This window comes from Ursus maritimus, unplaced genomic scaffold (genome assembly GCF_017311325.1).
Source record: "Ursus maritimus isolate PB19 unplaced genomic scaffold, ASM1731132v1 scaffold_32, whole genome shotgun sequence".
In the NCBI taxonomy this organism is placed as follows: Eukaryota; Metazoa; Chordata; class Mammalia; order Carnivora; family Ursidae; genus Ursus; species Ursus maritimus.
Window position 1 is genome coordinate 4,185,321 of NW_024425786.1, and position 20,883 is coordinate 4,206,203.

Here is a 20,883-nt window from a genome sequence, read left to right on the forward strand (position 1 = left end):
GGCTGCCAGGCTCCCCTTCCTGTCTCGTCTAGAGTTCTTTTGGTCCGTCTGTGGCCTGACCACCCCCCTCCCCGGATATCAAAGGACCTCTCAGGAATGAGTCTCATTCATCCGCATGCCCCTGCAGCAGGCCTGACCAGCCCCTGATGCAGGGGAGGAGTCTATTCTGGACCACACCAGCATTCCTTAAGGGCCTTCTAGGGGGTTGGGGGGTTCCTGGGGACCGGGAAATTCCTTCCCAAACATTAGGCTTCTGCTTACAGAAAGCCTCCTCTTCTCTACCCCAGATCCAGGGTGGGAGGTGGGGTGGCCCCATGGGACCCTCCAGCAGCCATTCCGGTGTCCAGCAAACCTCTTTGACCTCAGCATACAGAGGCCACATGGGGTTGGGTAAAGAGCTGCTAGACTCTCGCTTGCCAGCCAGTGAAAGACTCAGCTGGGCCTTGTTGTTCTCATCTGTAAGCTGGACATGATAGTACCTGCCCTGGAAGGAGCTGTGAGTAGTAGACAAGCCATGCCATGGAACGGAGCCGAGTACACAGTTGGCGCTCAACGAATGTAGAAGTCTGTACTACAGCCCTCTCAGCTCCCTGAGCTCTGCTGTCCCTTAAGGGCCAAGACACTAAGCTTGGGGGTGTGGGTAAGCCTCAAACCTGTGGGGAGACACAGCCACTCCCACCAGGACCTGGGACAGCCCAGCTGTGGGGTGAGGAAGCCCAGGGGGGTCCAGAGCAGACAGGGTGTGGGTGCTGCTGTGGGCCAGAGACTGCTGCCACCAGTGATCTTTACAAGGTCAAACAGGAGCCTGGATTCAGCGTGCACCTGGTGGGCCAGCATCTGTTTCCACCCGCACTGGGTCTCCTTGGCTGTCCCATTGGGAGGCCTTCCGTCAGAGTCCCCACAGGCTCTGTCTGCCCCTGTCACCCTGGGTCCTGTTGACCGCTGGTTCAGGGTGGTGGGGAAGGTGCCGCAGGCTGCAACTGGCATAACCTTTCCTGGGGCCAGATCTTCCCCGTCTGGCCGAACAATGTCTCACTGTGGGGAAAGGGTCTAGGTCTGTGAGTGGGAGAACGTGCCTTGCCTGGAGAGGCAGGAAGCGGTGTGAACAGGCACGCTCCCAGGTGGTGTCCTGGGATGTGGTCTGATCAATACTGACATTATCCCCATTTTAAAGATAGTCCAGAAAAGACAGGGAGAGGTTAAACCATTTGCCCAAGCTATGGAATGTCTGAACCAGGACCCAAACCCCACTTGGCCGACATGAAATCCTGGCCTCTCAAACCCAAGCCCAAACCCTAACCCAAACCCGAGCAGGAATAGGCATTTTTTGTTCCTTGAGCTGAGGTTGCCTTTCTCGACTCCGTACCCCTGCAGGATGGGTCCCGCTGTTCCCACATGGCAGACGGGAACACTGAGGCCCAGAACGCAGAGCCACACAGGGAGGAAGTGTGAGGGCCGGGTTTGGAGCCAGGACTCCTGAGAGTGGTGGTGCTGGGATGGGGTGGAACGTCACTGGGGAGTGAATACCAAGCTCTCCAAATGCACAGTGAGAGGCGCTAACAGGGCAGAACTGGGAGACCCCTTCCTCCAGGCTGGCCAGGCCCTGCTGTTCATTCTCCACAGGGAGCCGCGGACACCGAGGGCCAGACCCCAGGCTGGGCTCCAGCCAGCATGGTCCACACCCAGGTGTCGCCGCCCCCCACTGGGAAGTTTCTTCCGCAGTACAATCAAAGCATCCCCCTAGTATTTCAGATTGGGGCTTCCTGCCTCCTCCAGACCCTGGAGCCCTCCTTTCTCCCCTCCCCCCACAGCACGTCGCAGGGCAGACTGCAGGTGTGGCGGGCGTGGGACCCAGCCGGCCCAGAAGCGTCCCTCCGCAGGGTCTGCGGGCGGGGCCCCGGCGTGACGTCACGGCCCCGGGCCAATGAAACCCCGTGGCCCCAGGGCTCTATTGCGCAACAAAGAGAACCCAGAACTTGAAAGGATTCCCCGGGCTCCAGCTGCACCCGCCCCGCTCGCGCGGGCCTGCCGCCCCCCCAGCTGCGCCCCGCCCGCGCTGCCACCCATCGGCCGGCGAGGCCCGGCCCCACTGCCGCCCAGGGCGGGGCTCGCTGCGCTGAGCCTCCGCATCTCCGGCACGCCCCCCGCCCGCCACGCCCGCCCCCCAATCCCCGCTGTCCCTGCTCCTCAGTGCTTCGATACTCCCGCCCGACCCGGCGCGTCCCAGCCTGCCGGTCCCTAACGGGACCCCCCCAGCCCTACCCAGCCCCGAGGGCGCGTCCGAGCTACCGCCCGGGAGCCGGACGCCCCAACGGATTACTCTGGGTAGGGGTGGGCCCAGTACCCCTAGACTGGTCGTCCCCACTCCCTGCAAGCGGCGCTGCCAGAGGCCGGGGCGGGGGGGACGGCGGGAGAGCGGCCGAGAAAGAGGCCGGCCCCAGGGAAGTTACCCCGGCGGTCCCCAAGTTGGGGGTAGGGGTGCGCGGCCCTCAGGGGTGCCCGCGGGCCCTCGGACAGACTGCGAGGCCAACAGACCGCAGGGAGCCCCTCCCTGACCAGAGCCCTCCTGCCGGGGGTCCTCCCTCCCGGGGTACCCCCACCCAGCCGTCCTCGGGCCCGGGCGGCGGCGCTCACCCTGCATTCGGGCGCCCGGGGCTCCTGCTCGCTGCTCCCGCCTCCGGCTGAGACTCACGCGCTCCCCGGCTGAGCACGGGCCGCCGGGGGCCGCGGGGGTGGCTGGCGGCGGAGCGGCCCGTGGGCCGGGGCATCCTGGCGGCGCCGCCCGGGGCCCGCGCGTTCCGCTTGGCTCGGCTCGGCCAGGCGCCCCTCCCTCCCCTCGCGCGGCCGCGGCGCTCGGCTCCCGCCGCTCCGCTGGCTGCGCTCGGGCGGCCGGGGGCGGGGGGCGGAGCAGGGCGCATGTCTCCGCACCGCCCCTCCGACCGCCCCGCCCCCACGCCCCCGGAGGCGCGGCCCGCCGCCGCGTCCGTCTGTCCGAGCATCTGTCGGTCCGTGGTTCCCCCGCCCCCCCGCCTGCGCCGCGGGACTGACGTCCTCTAGGAAGGGCGGCCCCTCGCTGCCGTCTCGGGTTGTTCCACTGCCCCGATGTCGCCTCCAACCCCCTGGGAAAGGGAAGGCCCAGAGATTTGGGGGCTGGCGGGCCAAAGGGGCCTGGGGCGAGAATGCACCGTGCGAACCTAGGGCCGGGGGTGGGGGCTCAGGGAGGCCTTCCCGGAGGAAGCCACATCTAAAGTGAACAATAGGGGTGAGGTGTGGAGGGGATGTGGGGGCGTCTGAGGATTAGCTCCTTCCAGGAACTGGGGAGTTTGTCAGGATCAGGTGCTGGGGCAGGTAGAGGTAAGGTTGGGCCAGTTAAGGATTCAAACTTACCGTGGGTCGTGGGTCGGGGCGGGCAGGATCCACCATGGAATGGTGACCAGACCACAGGGCTGGTGGTTGCCCCTCCCCCCCCCAGGGGCTCAGAAATGGTCTCGAGCTGGAACCAGGACGACACAGATGGGAGATGCCAGGCCTACAACCCAGAACTCCTGGCCCCTGCCCCCCCGGGTCTACCCCCCTTAGCACTTCTGGCTTCAGTGCAGGCCGGCGCCCATAGACACCTAGAGGGAATCCTATCAGGGTCCTTGACTGGGGGACCTCTGGAGACCTCTGGAGTCTCCTGTCTCTTCTAGAACGCCCATGACCACACACCCTGGGCACAAGGCCTCCAGCACTCTGGGCTGTTGGCATGGCCCTGCCCTTCCCATGCACTTGGGAAGCATCTATGAGTGCACAGCCCACTGTCTGGAGGAAGGGGGCACCTGTCCAGACAGGACCAGACCCAGCCAAATGCAGCTAATGCTGTCTGCACCACTCCACAGCCTGGCTCCCGCACTGCCCCCCCATCCCCCCATCTCCATATTCCAGGAGCAGCTGGGGAGTTAGAAGCAGCTGTTAGGAGACCCAGGTAGGCCTTAGGATCAGTCCTCTGAGACAGAAGTAAAGGTGTTTGTATCCAAAGGCACCACAGTGAAGTGGAGCTGGTGAATGGGGGGCCTTGGGCCATGCACTCCATTTATGCGGCTTCTGGGTAGTCAGGACCCCTACTGAGCCCTCTGTGGACAGGCCAGCTTCCTGACCAGGTGGCCCTGGTTATAAATAGGCCACCAGCAGTAGGCTGGCACAAGGAGGCTGGTAATCAAGTGTGACATTTCTAAGGCAAACACAGGTGATCCAGTCACCTAGCCTTCAGCCACCCGGCTGCCCCTCTAGCAGACGGCAGCCTGCGCCAGGTGTTTTGGCCCCCGGCACCCCTCCAGCAGCCTGGCTCACCCACTACTGCCTTTACTAGTGCCCCTGCCCTGGGCTCAGCTGGCTCTGGGGGCAGGTGGGCATGGGTATCCAATGGCCACCCTGGGAGCCTCGTGCTAAATGCTTTGTTAGCCTGAGCTCCTCCCAACTGCCCTGGGAAGTGGATTTTAGGTACCTGGCTTGTCCAAAGCCACACTGATGAGCGGCCAAGCCAAGACAGAGAAGGATGTAGATGCCCTTGTGTCCCCCTTCCCGTGGGGAATCCAAGGGCTCAGGCACTGCCATAACCAGCTCTGGTTTCACGGACCATGGTTGGCTGGCCTGGCCTGGGCTTTCTGCTGGACACGCAGGGCAGGCCTCCTGGTCCTTCCCAGCCCAGGCACCACCCATCGCCTCCAGGTCAGCGTGGGGCACGGGTGGAGCTGGGGCGGCTGAGGGGATTGCTGCTGTGGCCCCATATGGCGTGTTCCCTCCCCCTGCTTCCAGGCAGGAAACAGCCCCGTCAGCTGGGACCAAGGCCTGAGACGAATTCCGAAGCTCTTGGCGGGTGTTTCTGCCCATCTGGGGCTGCCTTCTCTCTGGGCCCGAGGGAGCCCTGTGTGAGGCTGCAGCTGTGTGGCCAGTCTCCCTCTCCGGGCTTCCAGGATAAGCTGAGTTGGGAACATTCTCCCACCACCAGGTGTGCTTAGTGGAGGGGTCTTTCTCAGCTCCGGGTGGGGGGGAAGGACGGACCCCTGCTGTGGCCTTGGCAGCTCGTCTGCCCCCTGAGGATGCTGGCCTTGGTGCACACACAGCCTCACCTCTCACACAGGCACGTGCACGCATGCACACCCACAGCCGCGCACGGGCACCATTCACACATACGCTACCCCTCAGTCCCCCACCCTACAGGCCTTCCCAAAAACCCATCAGCCTGAGTGACTGGCGGTTTCCACGACAGGCATGGGGGCCCTGGCACCAGCTGGGAGGCTCCTTCTAGCAAAATCTCTGCCTTTCTCCAGAGGGCTGAGGTGTCAGAGCTGCTTCCACCAAGAGGTGGAGGGAAGCCAGGGCAGGGCTCGCATAGGCTGAGCGGGCTCCAGCCAGGCTGGGCTCAGCTTTCTCTGCACATCACCTCCCTGAGTCCTCGAAAGCACCTTCCACCCCCATCTACGGGAAGGCCACTGTAGGCTCAGAGCTAGCATCTTGCATAGGCCAGAGAGAGGGCAAGTGGGGGGCTGGTGCCTCTAGGCCAGGACATGGAACCAGGGCCCTGGGAGGGAAGGGGTGTTCTCTCTAGCCAGCAAGTCATCAGGCGCACCTGAGTTCTGGGGTACACGCAGGTATTGGCACCAGACGGGAGGGGGGCCCACGGAAGCCTCTAGCCCCCGCATCTGTGCCCACCTAGAAAGCAGTCCCCAAAACAAACGACCACCCACGACCAAGGTCCAGCCAAACAGCAGCTTTATTAGTGACGCTGGATTCTTACACACCGTACAGTGTGCACGCAAGTATTCCCTAGGGAGTGCCTGGCGGCAGGGACGACACGGGAGCACTTACACTGGAGTGACAGAAATCGAGCTTTGGTGTGTAGGTTTTCAGGAGAGCACAGGTTAACACTGCAAGACAAACACTTCACACAACACCAGCTCTCAATGTGGATTGGGTTTTTGGCCAAGGGGGTGAATCCTAAGTGAGCAGACACTGGGGCCACTCCCAGCCCAGCGTGGGGGCGCCCTAGGGCTGGGGCTCTGCCCGGCCCTGCCGTTTGGCCTTCATCTGCACGTACCGCCCTTTGCCTTCCTCAAAGCGCTTCTTCTCGTCCTCGGTCTCGGGCTGTGGATCACACACAGAGACAGGCAGGTTAGAGAGGTCACAGAACCCTGACTGTGGGCCAAGGCCTGGGCCCTACCCCAGGAGGACCCAGAAGACCCCACCCGGGCTCCACTGGCCCCCTGGGGCTGCCTGGGTGCCAGGCACTGGCCTCGCGACCCACTGGAAAGAGTCCCTGGAGGGATGCCAGCCCCCACGCCACCCGTCACAGCAGGTGGAATCCCGAGCCCAGTGCCTTTTTGATAATGAACTTCAGCTGGAAATACCGTTGAGCAATGAAACATGGAAGGGAAGGCCTAAAACGGGGCCCGGTGTGAGGAAGGAAATGAGGGTTCCTGCTGGGGATGCTGCGTTTGGTCCACTCCCAGGGAATGCCAGCTGCTCACAGTCCCTGCCCCAAAGGGAAGTAGGGACAAGCTCTGTGCTGGCTGTGTCACCTTGGGAACGGCACTTTACTGTATCAGGAGCAATAGTGACCGCTTTGTGGTCAGGGAGCCCTGGATGGCGCAGATGACCAGGAAGCGGCTCCTTGGGTCACCCCTTCTCTGTCGCATCTTTCCTCTGAGCAATTCAAGAAGCCACATCCCCATACTCGGTGGGGGGTGGGGAGCGTGTAGCCTACTGATCAAAGGAAATTGGCTGAAGGCTGGATTTTGCCTGTGAAGTCGTGGTTTGTGCCTGCCAACCTGGCAGGACTGTGAACGGTGTCCCCTTTCACTTTTAAGAGCGGCCTGGTCTGGGGGCGCCTGGATGGCTCAGTTGGTTAGGCATCCAACTCTTGGTTTCGGCTCAGGTCATGACATCAGGGTCGTGAGATCAAAGCCTGCGTTGGGCTCAGTCCTCAGCACAGAGTCTGCTTGAGGATTCTCTCTCTCCCTCTGCTCCTCCCCACCCTCCTCCACTCTCTCTCTCAAATAAATAAATAAATATTAAAAAAAAAAAAAAGAGTGGCCTGGTCACTAAGGGGTGTGGACCCAGGCGGAGGTCACTCCCAAGGCCCCATCTATCCTGCTGCTAAGTTCTCTCTTGCCCGCCCCGCTCAGGAATTCAGGTTTAAAGAGCTGTGCTGATTCCTCGGGGACATTTCCTTGGGATTCTCTGAGGGTGTCTGAAAGCCACAGAAATGGGGCAGTTGCCCTTCATCCACAATGACACCAAGCCCCAGCGGCTATTTTTAGGCCCAAGTGTTTTACAGGCAAATGGTATATTGGCAAAAGAGAGAACAATCAGCCAGAGGATGTAATGTCAGGTTAAGCCAAATATTTCCTCCCCCTCAGCCTTCTCAGAAATTGTTCGCTAAATGTCACCAGGTGTAAACTGTCAAAACCTTGTGGCTTGGAGCCAGTGGAACATTTGGGTATTTAAAGAACTAGGATCATGCTCCTCATAGTGGTTCTGCTGCCTATTTGAAGAGTCTCGGAGCACACGTGGAGAAACGGTGGCTTTCCAAGACGCTTTGTTGAAGAAGGCCCTCCCGCAGCTCTGGTTTCATCTCTGGCTGACTTTTTTAAAAATGAAATTTGAGGCCATGCAATTTGACCTGAAACAGCCCAGGGAAACAAAATGTTCTCTCGGTTAGAGCAGGCAGTGCTAAGGGGGAGCTTCCTGGGGGCAGGAGGCCAGGGGCCTGTCCCTGTGGCTGAAGGCACCCCACAAAGACAAAGCCACGTTCCCGGGTGGCTTCTGTGCAACCCAGGCAGAGCCCCTCCAACGAGCTTCCCTGTGCGAAAGTCACCTGGGGGTCTTACAAATGCAGATTCTGGTGCAGGGGGTCTAGGGGCCAGGGCCTGAGACTCCTTTCTTTTCTTTTTAAGATTTTATTTATTTATTTGACAGAGAGAGCGTAAGCACAAGAAGGGGGAGTGGCAGGCAGAGGGAGAGGGAGAAGCAGGCTCCCCACAGAGCAGGGGGAGACCGGTGTGGGACTCGCTCCCAAGACCCCGGGATCATGACCTGAGCCCAAGGCAGTTGCTTAACCAACTGAACCATCCAGGTGCCCATGAGATTCATTTCTAACAAGCATCCGGGTGAGGCAATGCTGCTGGCCTGGGGGCCACTCTGAGCAGCAGGGCCCTACCCTCTATCCATCCATCCCTGCAGCAAATGGGGGACAGCAGAAGAGGTCAAGAATGCAAGGTCAAGGCTACCAGGCTGGGACAGTGGGGCCTTTTGCTTCCTCTCCCCTGTGGAATGTGCTTGGTGTGGCTGAGGGGACCTGTGGCTCCCATCCATCTGCAGCCCACGCCAGGGCTCAGGAGAGTGGCATGGCTGGGCCCCTCTTCAGGGCGAGGAGGGGCTGCAGCCGGGCTTCCCATTAGCTTCGCAGAGGACTGGGCAGTGTGTTTGGGTCCCGGAGCTGGGAAACTGGCTGAGGGGCAGAGCATGGGCTGGGCCATGTGTCAAGGGTCCTCCCAGCTCTAAACGCCCAGCCCCTCTCTGCTGGAGGCGGGCGGGGTTGGTGGCAGTGGTGGTGGTGGTGTTCTGGAGCGGGCCCTCCCTCCATCTGGTGGAATTTCCATCCCTGGAGCAGGGGAAAGAAGGCAAGAGGCTTGGAAAGAAAAGAATTTCTCAAAAACAAGAGCGTGAGCCTGGCCTGGGCAAGGCGGCAAGATGGAGGCCCCCCAGGCCATCGGCAGAGCCCCACTGGAGCCAGGACTGCCTGATGGCTGTGTCTCCAGCCCACCAGCATTTCTGGAAACAGGCAGACATGGGATTTGCATGAGGAACTTGGTCCCCAAATGCCTGGGTCACCAGCCAAGGGCTTTCAGGGCTCAGAAGAGCAGGGAGGGGGTCCAGGGAAGAGCAGATGGAAGATGGAACTGTCAGCAGGGGTACCCTAGGGAGGGTGGGCAGAAATGGCCCACCTGAGGGGCGCGTGGGTGGCTCAGTTGGTGAAGCTTCTGCCTTCGGCTCAGGTTGTGATCCTAGGGTCCTGAGATCGAGCCCTGTGTCAAGCTCCTTGCTCAGCGGGAAGCCTGCTTCTCCCTCTGCCTCTGCCCCCCCCCCCGCTCCCTCTCAAATATATAAAATAAATCATATATATATATATATAAAAGCTGGTCCTGACAGTTCTGGGAGATGCCTAGACACTAGCCAGCGCCACCTGCCCTCTGGAACAGGCTGGCCTGCCTTGGGCGCCCCACCCCCACCCCCACGCTGCATGCCCTGTGTGGAAAGGCCTCTTCATTCTGTCCCCAAACCAGCCCAGCCTCCCCTCCAGAGCCAGGGCGGGGGACCAGACAGGTTGGTTTGAATCTGGTTTCGCCATTTACCCATCATAAGGCTCACAGACTCACATTCTACCCTATAGGGTTCCTAGGGGGGTGGGTACCAACGTCCTCCCAGCTGTCCCCAACAAGACAGTGAAGGAAGGCCCTCCCCCATCGCGTATGAGTCCATTCATAACAAACATTTAGAGTAACACACCCACAGAGAGAACACAGGTTAGTGGTACCAGGGGCTAGGGGTGAGCTGATGACTAAAGGGTGCACGGTTTCTTCTGGGGGGATGAAAATGTTCTAAAATTGGCTGGTGATGGTTGCACAACTCTGTGAACACACTGACACCCGCTGGGTTGGACGCTGTAAGTGGGGGGACTCTGCCGTACGTCATCACATCTCAACCCCACGGGGCGAACACCCCTCCTCACAGTTCACAGAAGGTCAAACAGAAGGTTCAGCACGGCGATGCCTCCCACCCAAGTCCCGGCACACAGTGGGCAGCAGGGCAGAGGAAACACTGCCTGAATTCAACCTGGCACTTTCTCTACAGCGGCCAAGCCTTGATGCCTTCAGTTCCTGCAGGCTCGGCGCTGAGCGCCTCCCGGCCGCTGCTCAGGGCCTGGTGCAGGTGCCTGTCTCGGGAGCTGCGGTCTAGCCGGCAAGATGCAGGAGAACAGGCAGATCATCCAGTCTGTGGGAAAGCGACCATGACACGGCCCCACAAGGTCAAACAGAGCGAGGGGGTCTTGAGGGCCAGGTGCTAGGGAGGCTCCGGAGTGGGGAGAGTAGCCAAGCGGGCACCGAGGTGCATGGAGGTCTGCAGGTCACCTGTCAACAGCAACGGCTGCTGTCCTCCCCGTTGGGTCAGGCAAGTGGCAGAGCCAGGCCCGTTGGGCAGAGCGAGCCACCTCGGGCACGGCCTCCTTGGGAAGGAGCAGAGGGCAGAGTTCCAGGGTCATCTCAGGCACTTCATCTGTGCAGTGGGAAGTCGATCTCCTGGGTCTGTGTGGATACAAGGAGCAGGGAGAGCACCCAGGCCGTCTCCAACCTCAGGCCTCAACACAGAGGCCTCCACGAGCTGCCACGTAACACGTCGTTGGGGCGGGCATCAATCTGAATGGCCTTCCGGGCTGTTCTAACTCTGAGCAATGCTGCATTTATAAGCAGGAGCCTGATGCGAGGCCACTGGTCCTGCAGCAGCCGGGAAGACGGCTGGGCCCCTGGGCCAGGTCTCTACAGGACAAGGAGCTGTCCAGAGTCTAGTCCACTGGTAAGAAGTCAGCAACAAAGAACAGAGAGCTCGTCTCTTTTTGAGAACTTGGAGGCGATCATGTGATCTGAGATTTGCTTCCAGTGGCCCTGGGGGTGAGGTGGGCAGGGGTACATGTGAGCACGACTGGCCCTGTGTTGCTAAGTACAAGTTCTTTCTTCTCTTTACTTCTGCATATAGTTGAACTTTTCCATAATTAAAAGGTAGAAAAAGAAAAGCCAACTAGACCCACTAGGGCAGCTACAGGGACCCCTCCTCCGTTCCCTGGGCACAAAGAACTTCAAGTCACATACAGTCAGTCGAGGGGCTGAGTTCGGGGTTGGAGAGGAGCTGCTCCCCTACCCTGGGCTCTGTTTCCCACCTGGCACTTTCCTCCCAGTCAGAATACCCACAGTGCTCTGGGCTAACCGATCCCTCCGAATGCGCAGGTAAACCTAATGCAGTGCCTGAGCCAAGAGCCTTCCCGCCCCTTCTCCCAGGCAGGCTGTGCACAAGCCATGAACGTGGGGCTGGGGACGGGGAGGAAGTTCTCTAGGCAACGAGCTTTGAGGGAGCGGCCTGCACTGAGTCCTGACGACAACCCACAAGGACCACTGAAGTCCTTACTGTTTCCCCTCTACTGATGAGGACGTGAGGCGCAGACACAGTGAGGGACTCACCCATGTGACAGCTGGTAAGCGGCAGGGCCTCGATTCGAGCCTGGGCGCTGCTGCTGCTCCAGGTCATTCCATCCCAATGGGCCCCTATCGGTGGGCTCAGCAGTAGGCAATGGGGGCTATAGTGACCCTGCGATGGCCCTGTGAATGGGAAGGGCCTGCCCTCCCAGGACGAGCCTGGAGCCCACCTGGACTCCCAGTGGCTCAGCCCCCGGGCCCCAGCCCAGGGGAGTGAAGGCGCCCGCTCGCGTTGGTGCCAGCCTGCCGGGGGCCCGGGTCAGGGGTGTGTCCTGCCCCAGCCCCGCACTCCAGCCTTGGAGCTAGGCACCCCCTCCAAGGAGCTTCTCGAGCCCTGGTGGAGAAGGGCAGACATGCCCTGCCTCTCCCCGTCTGGCGCAGGTTCCAATGCTCGGCGGCTCCCGTAAGCAGTGAGCATGACACAGGAGGCTGCTGGAGCCCGGTTTACCGAGACGCCGCAAGCAGCCAGGGTGTCCTCCAGATTTCCTCAGATGGGAACAAACATGCCCCCCTTCCGTCACATTTAGGGGAAGTCAGAATTGGGGCCATCACTCTCCTACTTTCCTCCGACGCACGAGGCATACTCTCTCTAGTTCACCAACTTCGGGAGTGAGAGGCGGGGAGGAGAGAGGGAACGTTCATACGGGCACAGCAGAGTCTGGGAGCCAGAGCAGCGCGGGGTCGGGTCCTGATTAGGGCCAGGCCTCAGGAGGCGAGCAAGGCCCCTGGCACCAGTCCTAAGGAGGCGCTCCCCGCTGGGGCTGTGGGCGTGCAGGGTGGCGCCTCACAGGCCTCCCCTCGTCCCACGTGGCAGTGATGACTCCGTCCAGCGTGGCAATCTAGAGCTCGTCCTCCGCTCAGGCCTGAGGCCTGCCCTTCACCAGATCACCCCAAAAAACTGCAGCTACTCACCCCAGAGTAGCCAACAGGCCATCAAGGGATCCAGAATCTGTGCGCCAAAGGCTCTGGATGCTTCTCTCACTAGCTCGGCCCACGTGTGACCTGAGGAGGGGCAGAGCCTGAAGTGCAGGTAATTCCGGTCTAGGCTGCCGGCACACGGTAAATTCTAGTGTTGCTCGGCGAGAGAGAAGCCAGCGCCCAGCACCAAGGTTCAAGATTCCGCAGCTAACTCGTCAGCTGGGATCTGCCCTCAGACAGAACTAACACCGCCTCGTGATGGATGTGGAGGCAGCCGGCCAGCCGCAGCGAGGCCAACGCACTCGCAAGGCCTTGGAGGAGGGAGCCCGCTGAGGGCTCATCTCTCTTCTGGTCTCGGGATGACAGAATGCACTGAATGTTCTGGGCTCTACGAGCGCCGCCAGGCCTAGGAGCAGTATTTGGTTGCCGTCAAGGCATCGAGCACCCACCCTGGGAGCAAGGCACGCCCTCACCTGGTTGCCCTGGGAGACAGTCAAGGGCAGTGAGGCTGGTCGCTGGCCCCTGCAAACAGCCGTGGGCAGGGCCGCGTCTCTGCTCTCTGCTGGCACGGTCCCTGCCCTGCAGGCTGGAGGACATTCGGCCTCCCCAGGCCTGGGGTTCCGACAAACAGCCCTCCCAGCCAAGTGACTAAGAGGGGCCACCACTTCCCTGCCGGGTGTGAAGCTGACAAAGCCAGACAGATGGCTGCCTGCACACGGCCCCCACCCACGGCCCAGCTGCTGCCTCCCCGCATCCCGTCTCCCTCCATCCGGCAAAGTAAATAAATACAGAAGTTGTTGGCTGTTGCTGTTTTTAATGGAGAGCTGGGGGTGGTGGGAAGAAGGAAAAAGCTCGTCCGTGGGAAATCACATTTGCTTTCAGGTGCCCTGGGCGGGGGGGGCTCAGACCTTGGCGCACTGCTTCCCATGGGCGCGAGGAAGGGATGGTGGAGGGGTGGCAGGGAACCCAGGCTCTGGGCCACAGCGACTGGCTGTACAGCCTCAGAGCTGGCCCCCACCTTCCCAGGGCAAGGCGTTTCCTGCAGGGCACAGCGGTCGTGCCATGTGTGCGCGTGCCCGCGAGGTATTCATGTCACCCACAGCCTCAGAGACGCAATGGCCTCCCGTCTGCCAGCGCACCGCACTGCCCGGGAGGAGGGTGGCCAGCCCCGGGGGTCCGCTTATGGCAGCAGGGCCTCTGCACCTTCACCCCCAGCCAGAGACACGGGGTCAAAAGCGCCCCTGCCCCTCTGCTCGGGCGGCTGCGGGGGCCTCAGATCCACGTCCTCTCCCTCCCTCCTCCGGCTCCCCCTGCCAGCTGCTGTCTTCCGGGCTCCCTTCCACGGGAGGGAAGCCTGTGGCTCGCAGAGCCCAGCAGTGCAGACCAAATGTTTTCCAGTTTGCATTTTCTGTGCTGTGAGAACACACATTTGGAACTTGGCACGGAGGGCGAGTGACTAAGTTCCATCCTCAGTAAAATCAATAGCTTGTCCTTTTTGTAATTAACAAATGTCTGGTGCGAAGAGGGTTTCCCGTGGTGGCAGAGCAACTTCCTGCGAGCCTCAGGGACACAGACGTGCTTAATTAGGAAGCCGCGCACGCACGCTCTCCTGTCTTCGTAATGGGAGACAGGAGGGATCTTGGGACAATCGTGCAGGCAATTAGGATGTCTTCTGATGACTGGGGCCACTCCACGCGGCCAGGGAGGGACGAGCTTAGCATCCGGGAGCCCTAGCCCGGCAAGCAGCTGTGTCCCCAGAGCGCAGCTCCACAGGTGACCGTGACCTTGGCAGGCAGGCCGGGCACCTGGGAAGCCGCTCCCTGAGGGCAGGCGGGGCAGAGCCTCACCACCCTGCCGGAGGCACCCATCAGAGCGGCTCCAATGGGTGAGATCGCTGTGGAACTGCGAGCGCCCCTATCAGGGCCCCGTCCCCCCCTCCCCGTGGCTCAGCCTCTGAAAGGACTGCTCTGCTGTGCGGCCGTGGACTCCCCTGGGAGAGGCGGGCAGGAGGCTGAGGAAGAAGCAGGTAGCACGGGGCCAAGGGAAAGGCAGCAAAGGGTGACAGTCTCCGGTAGAGGAGGTGAAACAGGACTCAGTCCTATTGGGCGGCTTCTCAGCAGCTTCTCCCAAGGCATCGGGGTGGGGGTGGGTCACAGCACTTGCTCCCGTGCCCCCCGGACGGTGATAAAGATTGGCACTGTCATTTACTGAGGCACCCTCACTTGAGCCCCCGGCCCTGTGTGTGCACACTTGTGTCGAGTCCGGCTTTCCCGCCCGCTGTCTGAAGCCGGCACTGTGCCTGGGATACAGTGAGGGCCCAGGGGGCATTTGCTGAATGAACGAACGATCAAACCAATGGAAGATCACACCAAAAAAGCCTTAATAACAAGTTGGTGTGGTCTTTGTGCTAAAGATTCAAAACCAGTGGTTTTGCTCAATGGACACACGGTTAGGCATCGTCTGTCCCCATCCGAGTCGAGAGCTCAGCCCGCCGAGGGTCTCCACAGGAGCCTGCACCGGTGACGAAGGCATGGCTGGGAGTGTCCAGCACAGCGAGGCGTGGATAAAGCCCCAGAAGAGGTCCCTCCTCTCCTGTTGGCAGTGCTGACATGCTTTAGTCTGCGTCTGTGTGCGTGTGTGCACGCGTGCGCAGGGAGCCCCTTCTGCACACTTCTGACCACTGTGGGGGTCTGGGGCCTGTTTCTGACATGCACATTTGAGTACACTTTGAGTACCGTGTCCCTGGAGTCACAGGATCTGTGCCACGGGACTCCATCCCACCTCACAGAGAAAGCACAGAGCCACCAAGTGGCAGTGTTCCGTATGTGCTCAGGCGGGCAGCGCTGTATTCCACCCCAGGACAGCCAGGCACGAGCTTGCCCTGCTGCAAACCCCTTCCTGGGTCCCAACAACCTTCATGGGCCTCTCTCCTTATTTACCGTCCAGGGTGGCCACCACGGAACTGGGGGTGCCCGGACCAGCTGCGATCCCCCCCTTCCACTGCACCTTCTGCAAGTCTCTCATCCACGGGCCTCCCCTTCCTGGCACCACGGAGTCAGGCCTAATAGTGCCCTCCAAGAGCCTGACTCTGGGTTTTCATGCTTTACAGAAATTAAAATAGCAAGGGGGCACCTAGATTTGAAAACACAGCAACGAAGCAACAAGACTGGTAGTTCATGAGTAGAACCCACCAGCATTTCAACAAGAAAACGTGCATGACGGTGCCATGGGCCCTCCCGCTTTTGGACAGCTGCTGTTGAATGTGAACTGGGTGGGGTCTCCAAAGCACGGGCTGTTCCAGCAGAGAGGCCGCCACGGAGCTGTCGAGGACACAGCGGAATGTCCAAGGCCATGTGCAGGTGGGAGCTGCATCCCCCGATCCACACCCCCTGGGGGACCCACACCCGATTCTCACAGGCCGCTGAAGTTCCCCAGCACCAACCATTCAGCTGACAGGAGCATTTTCCCATCACGAGACAGACTCTCTGTGAAGCACCCAGAACCAAGGGAGAGAACGGAACACTGGGTCAGGAAGCTTCGTGAACAGTCTCGTCCCTGACTCACCCCTGTGCAGGGCAGCAAGCAGGAGCAGCAGGGAGCGTAGCTTCCCTCAATAATGTGGCTGCTCATACCCTTCCGGGAACAGCACCAATCGTGCTGCACGACGGCACATTGGAATTTCTTAAGGAGCAACTGAAAATCATTCTAGCACAGTGTCCAGGCTGCTGACGTGTCTCCCCACACTGTGGAGCAAACCTGGGGACCCCGCCCATGACAAGCCCTGGGCAGGGACCCGCTGTCCTATAAGCTGGGGGTGTGTGCTCCTCTTGCCACCACGGGCTGTGCGAGCAGGCCAGGCCACGATCAGGAGAGTGGCAGCCTCCTTGGTGGCTGATGCTTCATCTTGAGGAATGGGGCCATCGGGAGGACCCCACCCCCTGCCATGACCGTGTCTGGGGTCAGGCTTGGGTCCAGGGAGGTAGGGAGCTGGTGGCTGCAGAAAGCCTTGCCCCGCGTGTCCTCTTCAGGGTGAAGGAGCGAGGATCCTCCTAGTTAGGTCACCACCGGGACAGTTCAGAGAGGCCCGCACCGCAACTGCCCAGCCGGTGATGGCTCCAGTGGGGAAACTGAGGCTCACGGGTGGGAAGGGACCAGTCATGGCCAAGGGGCTCAGGGTCCTGCACTTGGTCCCCTGGACCAGAGTTAGCCATCTAGTCGCCTGTCTGCAGGATGGGAACAATCCACCCTGATTCCCAGTGCCGGGTCCAATAGCACAGGAGAAGAGGGGCGGCATCCATGAACACCCCAGCTCTTTATGACCAGACTGTAGTCACTACGGGCACCTGGGACACCCTCCCCACTGGCCCCTTCCCAGGTGACAGGTAATGGCCATGCATGTGCACGGGCCTAGGCGGGCACCCCGGGACTCTCAAGTGGGTGCTCAGTTAGCCTGAAAATAACGTGCCCTTCAAGCACGCGTTCTTACTGTGCTCTGCGTGGAGCTCACCGGCTAAAAGGACAGAGGAATGGCTGCACCCCTGATTTCCTCACCACCTCCCATTCTAACCTAGAAAATACTATTTGGTCATTTCGGTGGCTTAGCCTGAGGCCTCCGGGGCTAGGCCCTGGTCCACCAGGAGGTGGGCGTCTACAAGCACCAGCCAAGACCCTCTGGGACGGGGCAGGGTCGCTGTGGTTTGGGTTTTCTGGAAGCAGAGCAATCCTGCTTTGTAGACACTGCCCCGGCTGCCCCCACGTGGGCCTCAGTTCACTGGGGCAAATGTTCCTTTTCCAAATGACCCACGAAGCAGCTGTAGTGAAGGGTTCTCTCAAAACCTGCCTACATGCCTGGGATGGGTTCCCGGCTTCCCCCTCCTCCCACCGCACCCTGTGTTGACACACATCGTCCTCACAGCAGGCCAGGACACCTGCACCTCCGGCACCTCCACCCTCGCACATTCCCCAGCGACACCTCCTGTCTCCCTGGGGCCCTCGGGGGCAGCAGCACCCACATCTGAGCCAGAGAATGGGAGGCAGGCGGGGCGCCCAGGACAGTGCTTGCTCCGTCTTCAACATACACAGTTTGGTCCTCACATTTCTGGAGACTAAAAAAGGCTGGAAAAAAATCACCCATAGGAGGTGCTGGGACCAACGCGGTGCCAGGTCCCCAAGGAGCCACCCTAGTGGCGTCCACTGTCTCTCTGCACAGACCCCCTTTCCAGCCCTGCTCAGTGAAATCTGGGGTGTGTCCTCCCCCCAAGGTCAGAGGTCATGGCCACAGAGAGGCCTTCAGAGAGAGGCAGGGCAGCCGGGGGGCCTGGGCCTGACGTCCAGACCAGCAGCCTGGCTCCACGCTCCACATCTGCCTCTTTAATGATTAGCCTGGAAAGTGCCAGCAGCTGCTGGACTCAGCACAGCCTCCCCAGCATAAAATATTCATCAAGAAAAACTCCAAACAGCAACGCTGTCTTCCGTGTCAGCCGGGCCCTGGGGATGGAAGCTAAAAATAGACAAGAGGCAGAAGAATTGCTGACAACGGGGGGCGGGGAGGGGAGGAGGGCTAAGCGCCCCCCACGGGCACAGGCACGCTGGCTACATGGAGCACATGTGTACTTGGGGAGACAGATAGTGTCACACCGGCGGTCCTCAGGTGAGCTCACGCGAAGGCTGGAGCTAAAAACCCCTCTCTGGGGAGCTGCCCAGCCTCCCTGCCAGAGGCTGGGCACCAGGACACCTCCGTGAAGAATCAAAGACCATCTTTAATTAGCAAGCAAAAACAGCCTGGATCAACGTAAGGCCGGCCAGCAGGAAGACATGGCCATCGTTAACTTCTGGCCCCTCAAACCTAGGGGATTCAGTCACTGTCCCCTTCATTCAAGCAGGTGTCTTTCCCCACCATCCTGCAGCCCTGCTGGGCCCTCTACCTGTCCCATGTCACAGGTTTCTAGAAAGGGCACAAGCAGCTTCCCAGGTACATAGACTGGCCTAGACCCAGGACTGCTTTCTGCCTCTGTGAAGGTCATGGGTATCCCCACAAAGGGCTCGTGGGTGGCAGGCACTCTCCATGGAAGACTGGACCCCTCCTGGCTGCAGCACTAGTCTCCCTAGCGGGCTGAGTTCCAGGGTGCGTGCAGGGCGGGGCCAGCAGGGGCACCCACAGCAGCTGTTAGGCTCTTGGGTGGGTGAGCCTTACAACTCAGCTATGGCTAGCACTTCGGACCTTGCCAGAATCAGCTGGGTGGCCTGAGGTGTGTTCCTGCCCCCTCCTCTTCCCTAACGGGCGGCCGGCTCCAGCCCCCAGGCCTCCGAGTCCGTGGCTCCTTTTACCCAGATAGTCCCTGGGAAATGGCTCCCTTGCTGCCAACACCAGGCATTGCTTGAATGTAGCTCTGTCCACAAGGCCCTCCTTGGAAGGAACCTCTTTAGGTAGGCACAACTCTCCAGGGAATGCCGATCCCCCACCTTCTGCTTCTTCCCTCATGACCCTCACCAGCATCTCACACAGTCCATTGTCCCTATCTGCTTACTGGCTCCCTCCAGGAGCGCGTCAGCTCCAGCAGGGAGGGCACAGCAAACAGCAACAGATGAATGCGGCACTCCCAGATACAGAGACTAGCTCACAGAACCCTCACCCACCCTCCGTGGCAGGCACTAGGGCCGTCCCCCCGGTACAGAGGAGGAAACAGGCGCACCCAAGAAGAGCGAGCCTGGGACCACACAGCCAGTATGCTTGCACCCTGACCAGAACGCAGGCAGCAGGACGCCCACACCCACACCCACGTGTGCCCCGACAGTACGTGTGCGTCCGCAACAGTGAGGGGGGAGTCCCTGGGGCATTTAGGAACCTGCACTTGCCAACCGTCCACCAGCAGGGCACTGAGCAGTGCGGTGGAGGAATGTGGCTGGAGAGGCGAGCAAGCCCACGAGCCACTCACGGGCATTTTCCTGAGCCCCACTCTGTGCCGGTCATCCTGGAATCACACATCGGGCCGGATAATGAATGAATGTGCATGCCCCAGAGGATCTGAGGTGGTGCCGGGTGTGGGAGGATGGCGTGGGGACAGGACAGAATCTCTGGGCAGTGGTGGGGGTCGGGCTTTATCTTGAGGGTGGAGGGAAGGCCATCTAAGGATGAGCTATCTGAGAAACAGTGGAAGAAGCTAGTTCCTAGCTGAGGGAAGGCGTCCAGGCAGAGCAGAGGAACAGCAGGTGCAAAGGCCCTGAGGCAGGAATGAGTCTGGGGGCTGAGGCCAGAGAAGCCGCCTTCACTGGACGCTGTGCTGAGGGCACCAAGGCTGCTGAGCAGATTAGGCAGGAGAGGGAAAAACTCTGATTTGGTTTTAACAAACTCCCTCAGCTGCAGTGTGGGGTCAGATGGAGGGCAGCAGGCATGCAGGCGGCAGTACAGCTCGGGGCTAAGCAGGGATCCAGCCAGGGACGGGGCCTAGAGACAGTGGGTGTAGGGGGCTGAGCAGGAGCGAGGCGAGAGGAGCCAGGCATGTTCCCAGGCTCACTGAGAGAAGGAATCTTTTTTTGGGGAAAGATAAAGAGTCAATTCAAGATAAATCACATTTGAGATGCATGCGGAGAGCCTATAGGAGAGAGGCAGAGCTGGCAAAGTCGATCCAGGACTGAACAGGGAACACAGAACAATGCCCGTGGCACGAGACCTGGACCCAACCGCCCAAGGAGGGAAGGGCATGGTGGGCACCGGTCAGGGCCTGGTGTTTAGGGGGACCATGACTGACCATTTGGACACTGCGGGCCTGTGTCAAGGGAGCACAGGCTCCACTGAGGCCTGGCGCATCATGCCAGGCCAGCGAGGGAAAGACTCGGAGTGTCCTTGGGTCTGGCCACCCGCTGGAGCCCGGAGGTGAAGAGAACAGAGAGCAAGTCATCTCCCGTGTGAGGTGGAGTTCAGCATTCAGGATGGGGCATTGTGACAGGGTGGAAAAAGATGGGGCAAGGGTCCAGGAGAGAAGAGGGGAAAGCCTGTGTTTGAGGACCAAGAGGAGCAGGCAAGGTTCTGAGAAGTGGGCCAAGACCCAGTGACACGTGGCTGCAAAAGCCAAGGCCAGAGGTGGTCGGGGGAACACACGCACATCGGCCAAGGGGACAGGGTGGGGAGGGAAGCCATTCTGCCAAGGCTGCAGGGCCGTGGGTCAGGGCGAGGGGCGGCGTGGGGGACACACAGCCCTAGCCCTCATGCTCGGGCAAGGCGGGTCCCAGGGAGGCTTGTCAGGCTGACGTCAGGAGGGCTGTGTGGGGCTCCCCGCCTGTAGAGGGGGCGGGTGGGGTACAGCTCTGACAGGGAGGCTGCAGGGCTGGAGGAAGCAGCACGTAGGGGCCTAGTTCCCGGCCTGCGTGAGAAGTGAGGTCTGTCACAGAGGTTTTTGGCACCCGCTCTGCTCCGGCAGGAGGCTCCGGATCTGCCTGGGGAGCAGCCGCAGCAGGAGCGGCAGGGGCCACGCAAGTGCCAGGCGCTTGAGACAACCCACCCTGCCCCTCACCCTCACCCCACAGAGGGTGGGAAGCTCCGACTGCGGCCCCGGGAGCGCTGCCTGTAACGACAGACGTGCAGTCCGGCTCAAAGAGCAATCAGGAGCAGCCCGAGCAGCCGCAAGTCGTGTGCTGGACCCAAACCCAGGCTCCCCAGGACGGAATGTACGACCCTCCACGA

The 20,883-nt window shown here is 60.7% G+C and overlaps 1 protein-coding gene across 4 annotated transcripts in view; it reads right to left on the minus strand.

The window, feature by feature from the left end:
- Positions 1-5,734: 5,734 nt before the first annotated feature.
- Positions 5,735-20,883, minus strand: part of ACOT7 (acyl-CoA thioesterase 7) — a 110,768-nt gene continuing 95,619 nt past the window's right edge. For all 4 annotated transcript variants that reach the window (XM_040645704.1, XM_008694780.2, XM_008694781.2 and 1 more), the window contains exon 9: positions 5,735-6,123. In XM_040645704.1, coding sequence (XP_040501638.1) covers positions 6,025-6,123 — 99 coding nt within the window. In that variant the 3' untranslated portion in view covers positions 5,735-6,024. The remainder of the gene's footprint in view (positions 6,124-20,883) is intronic.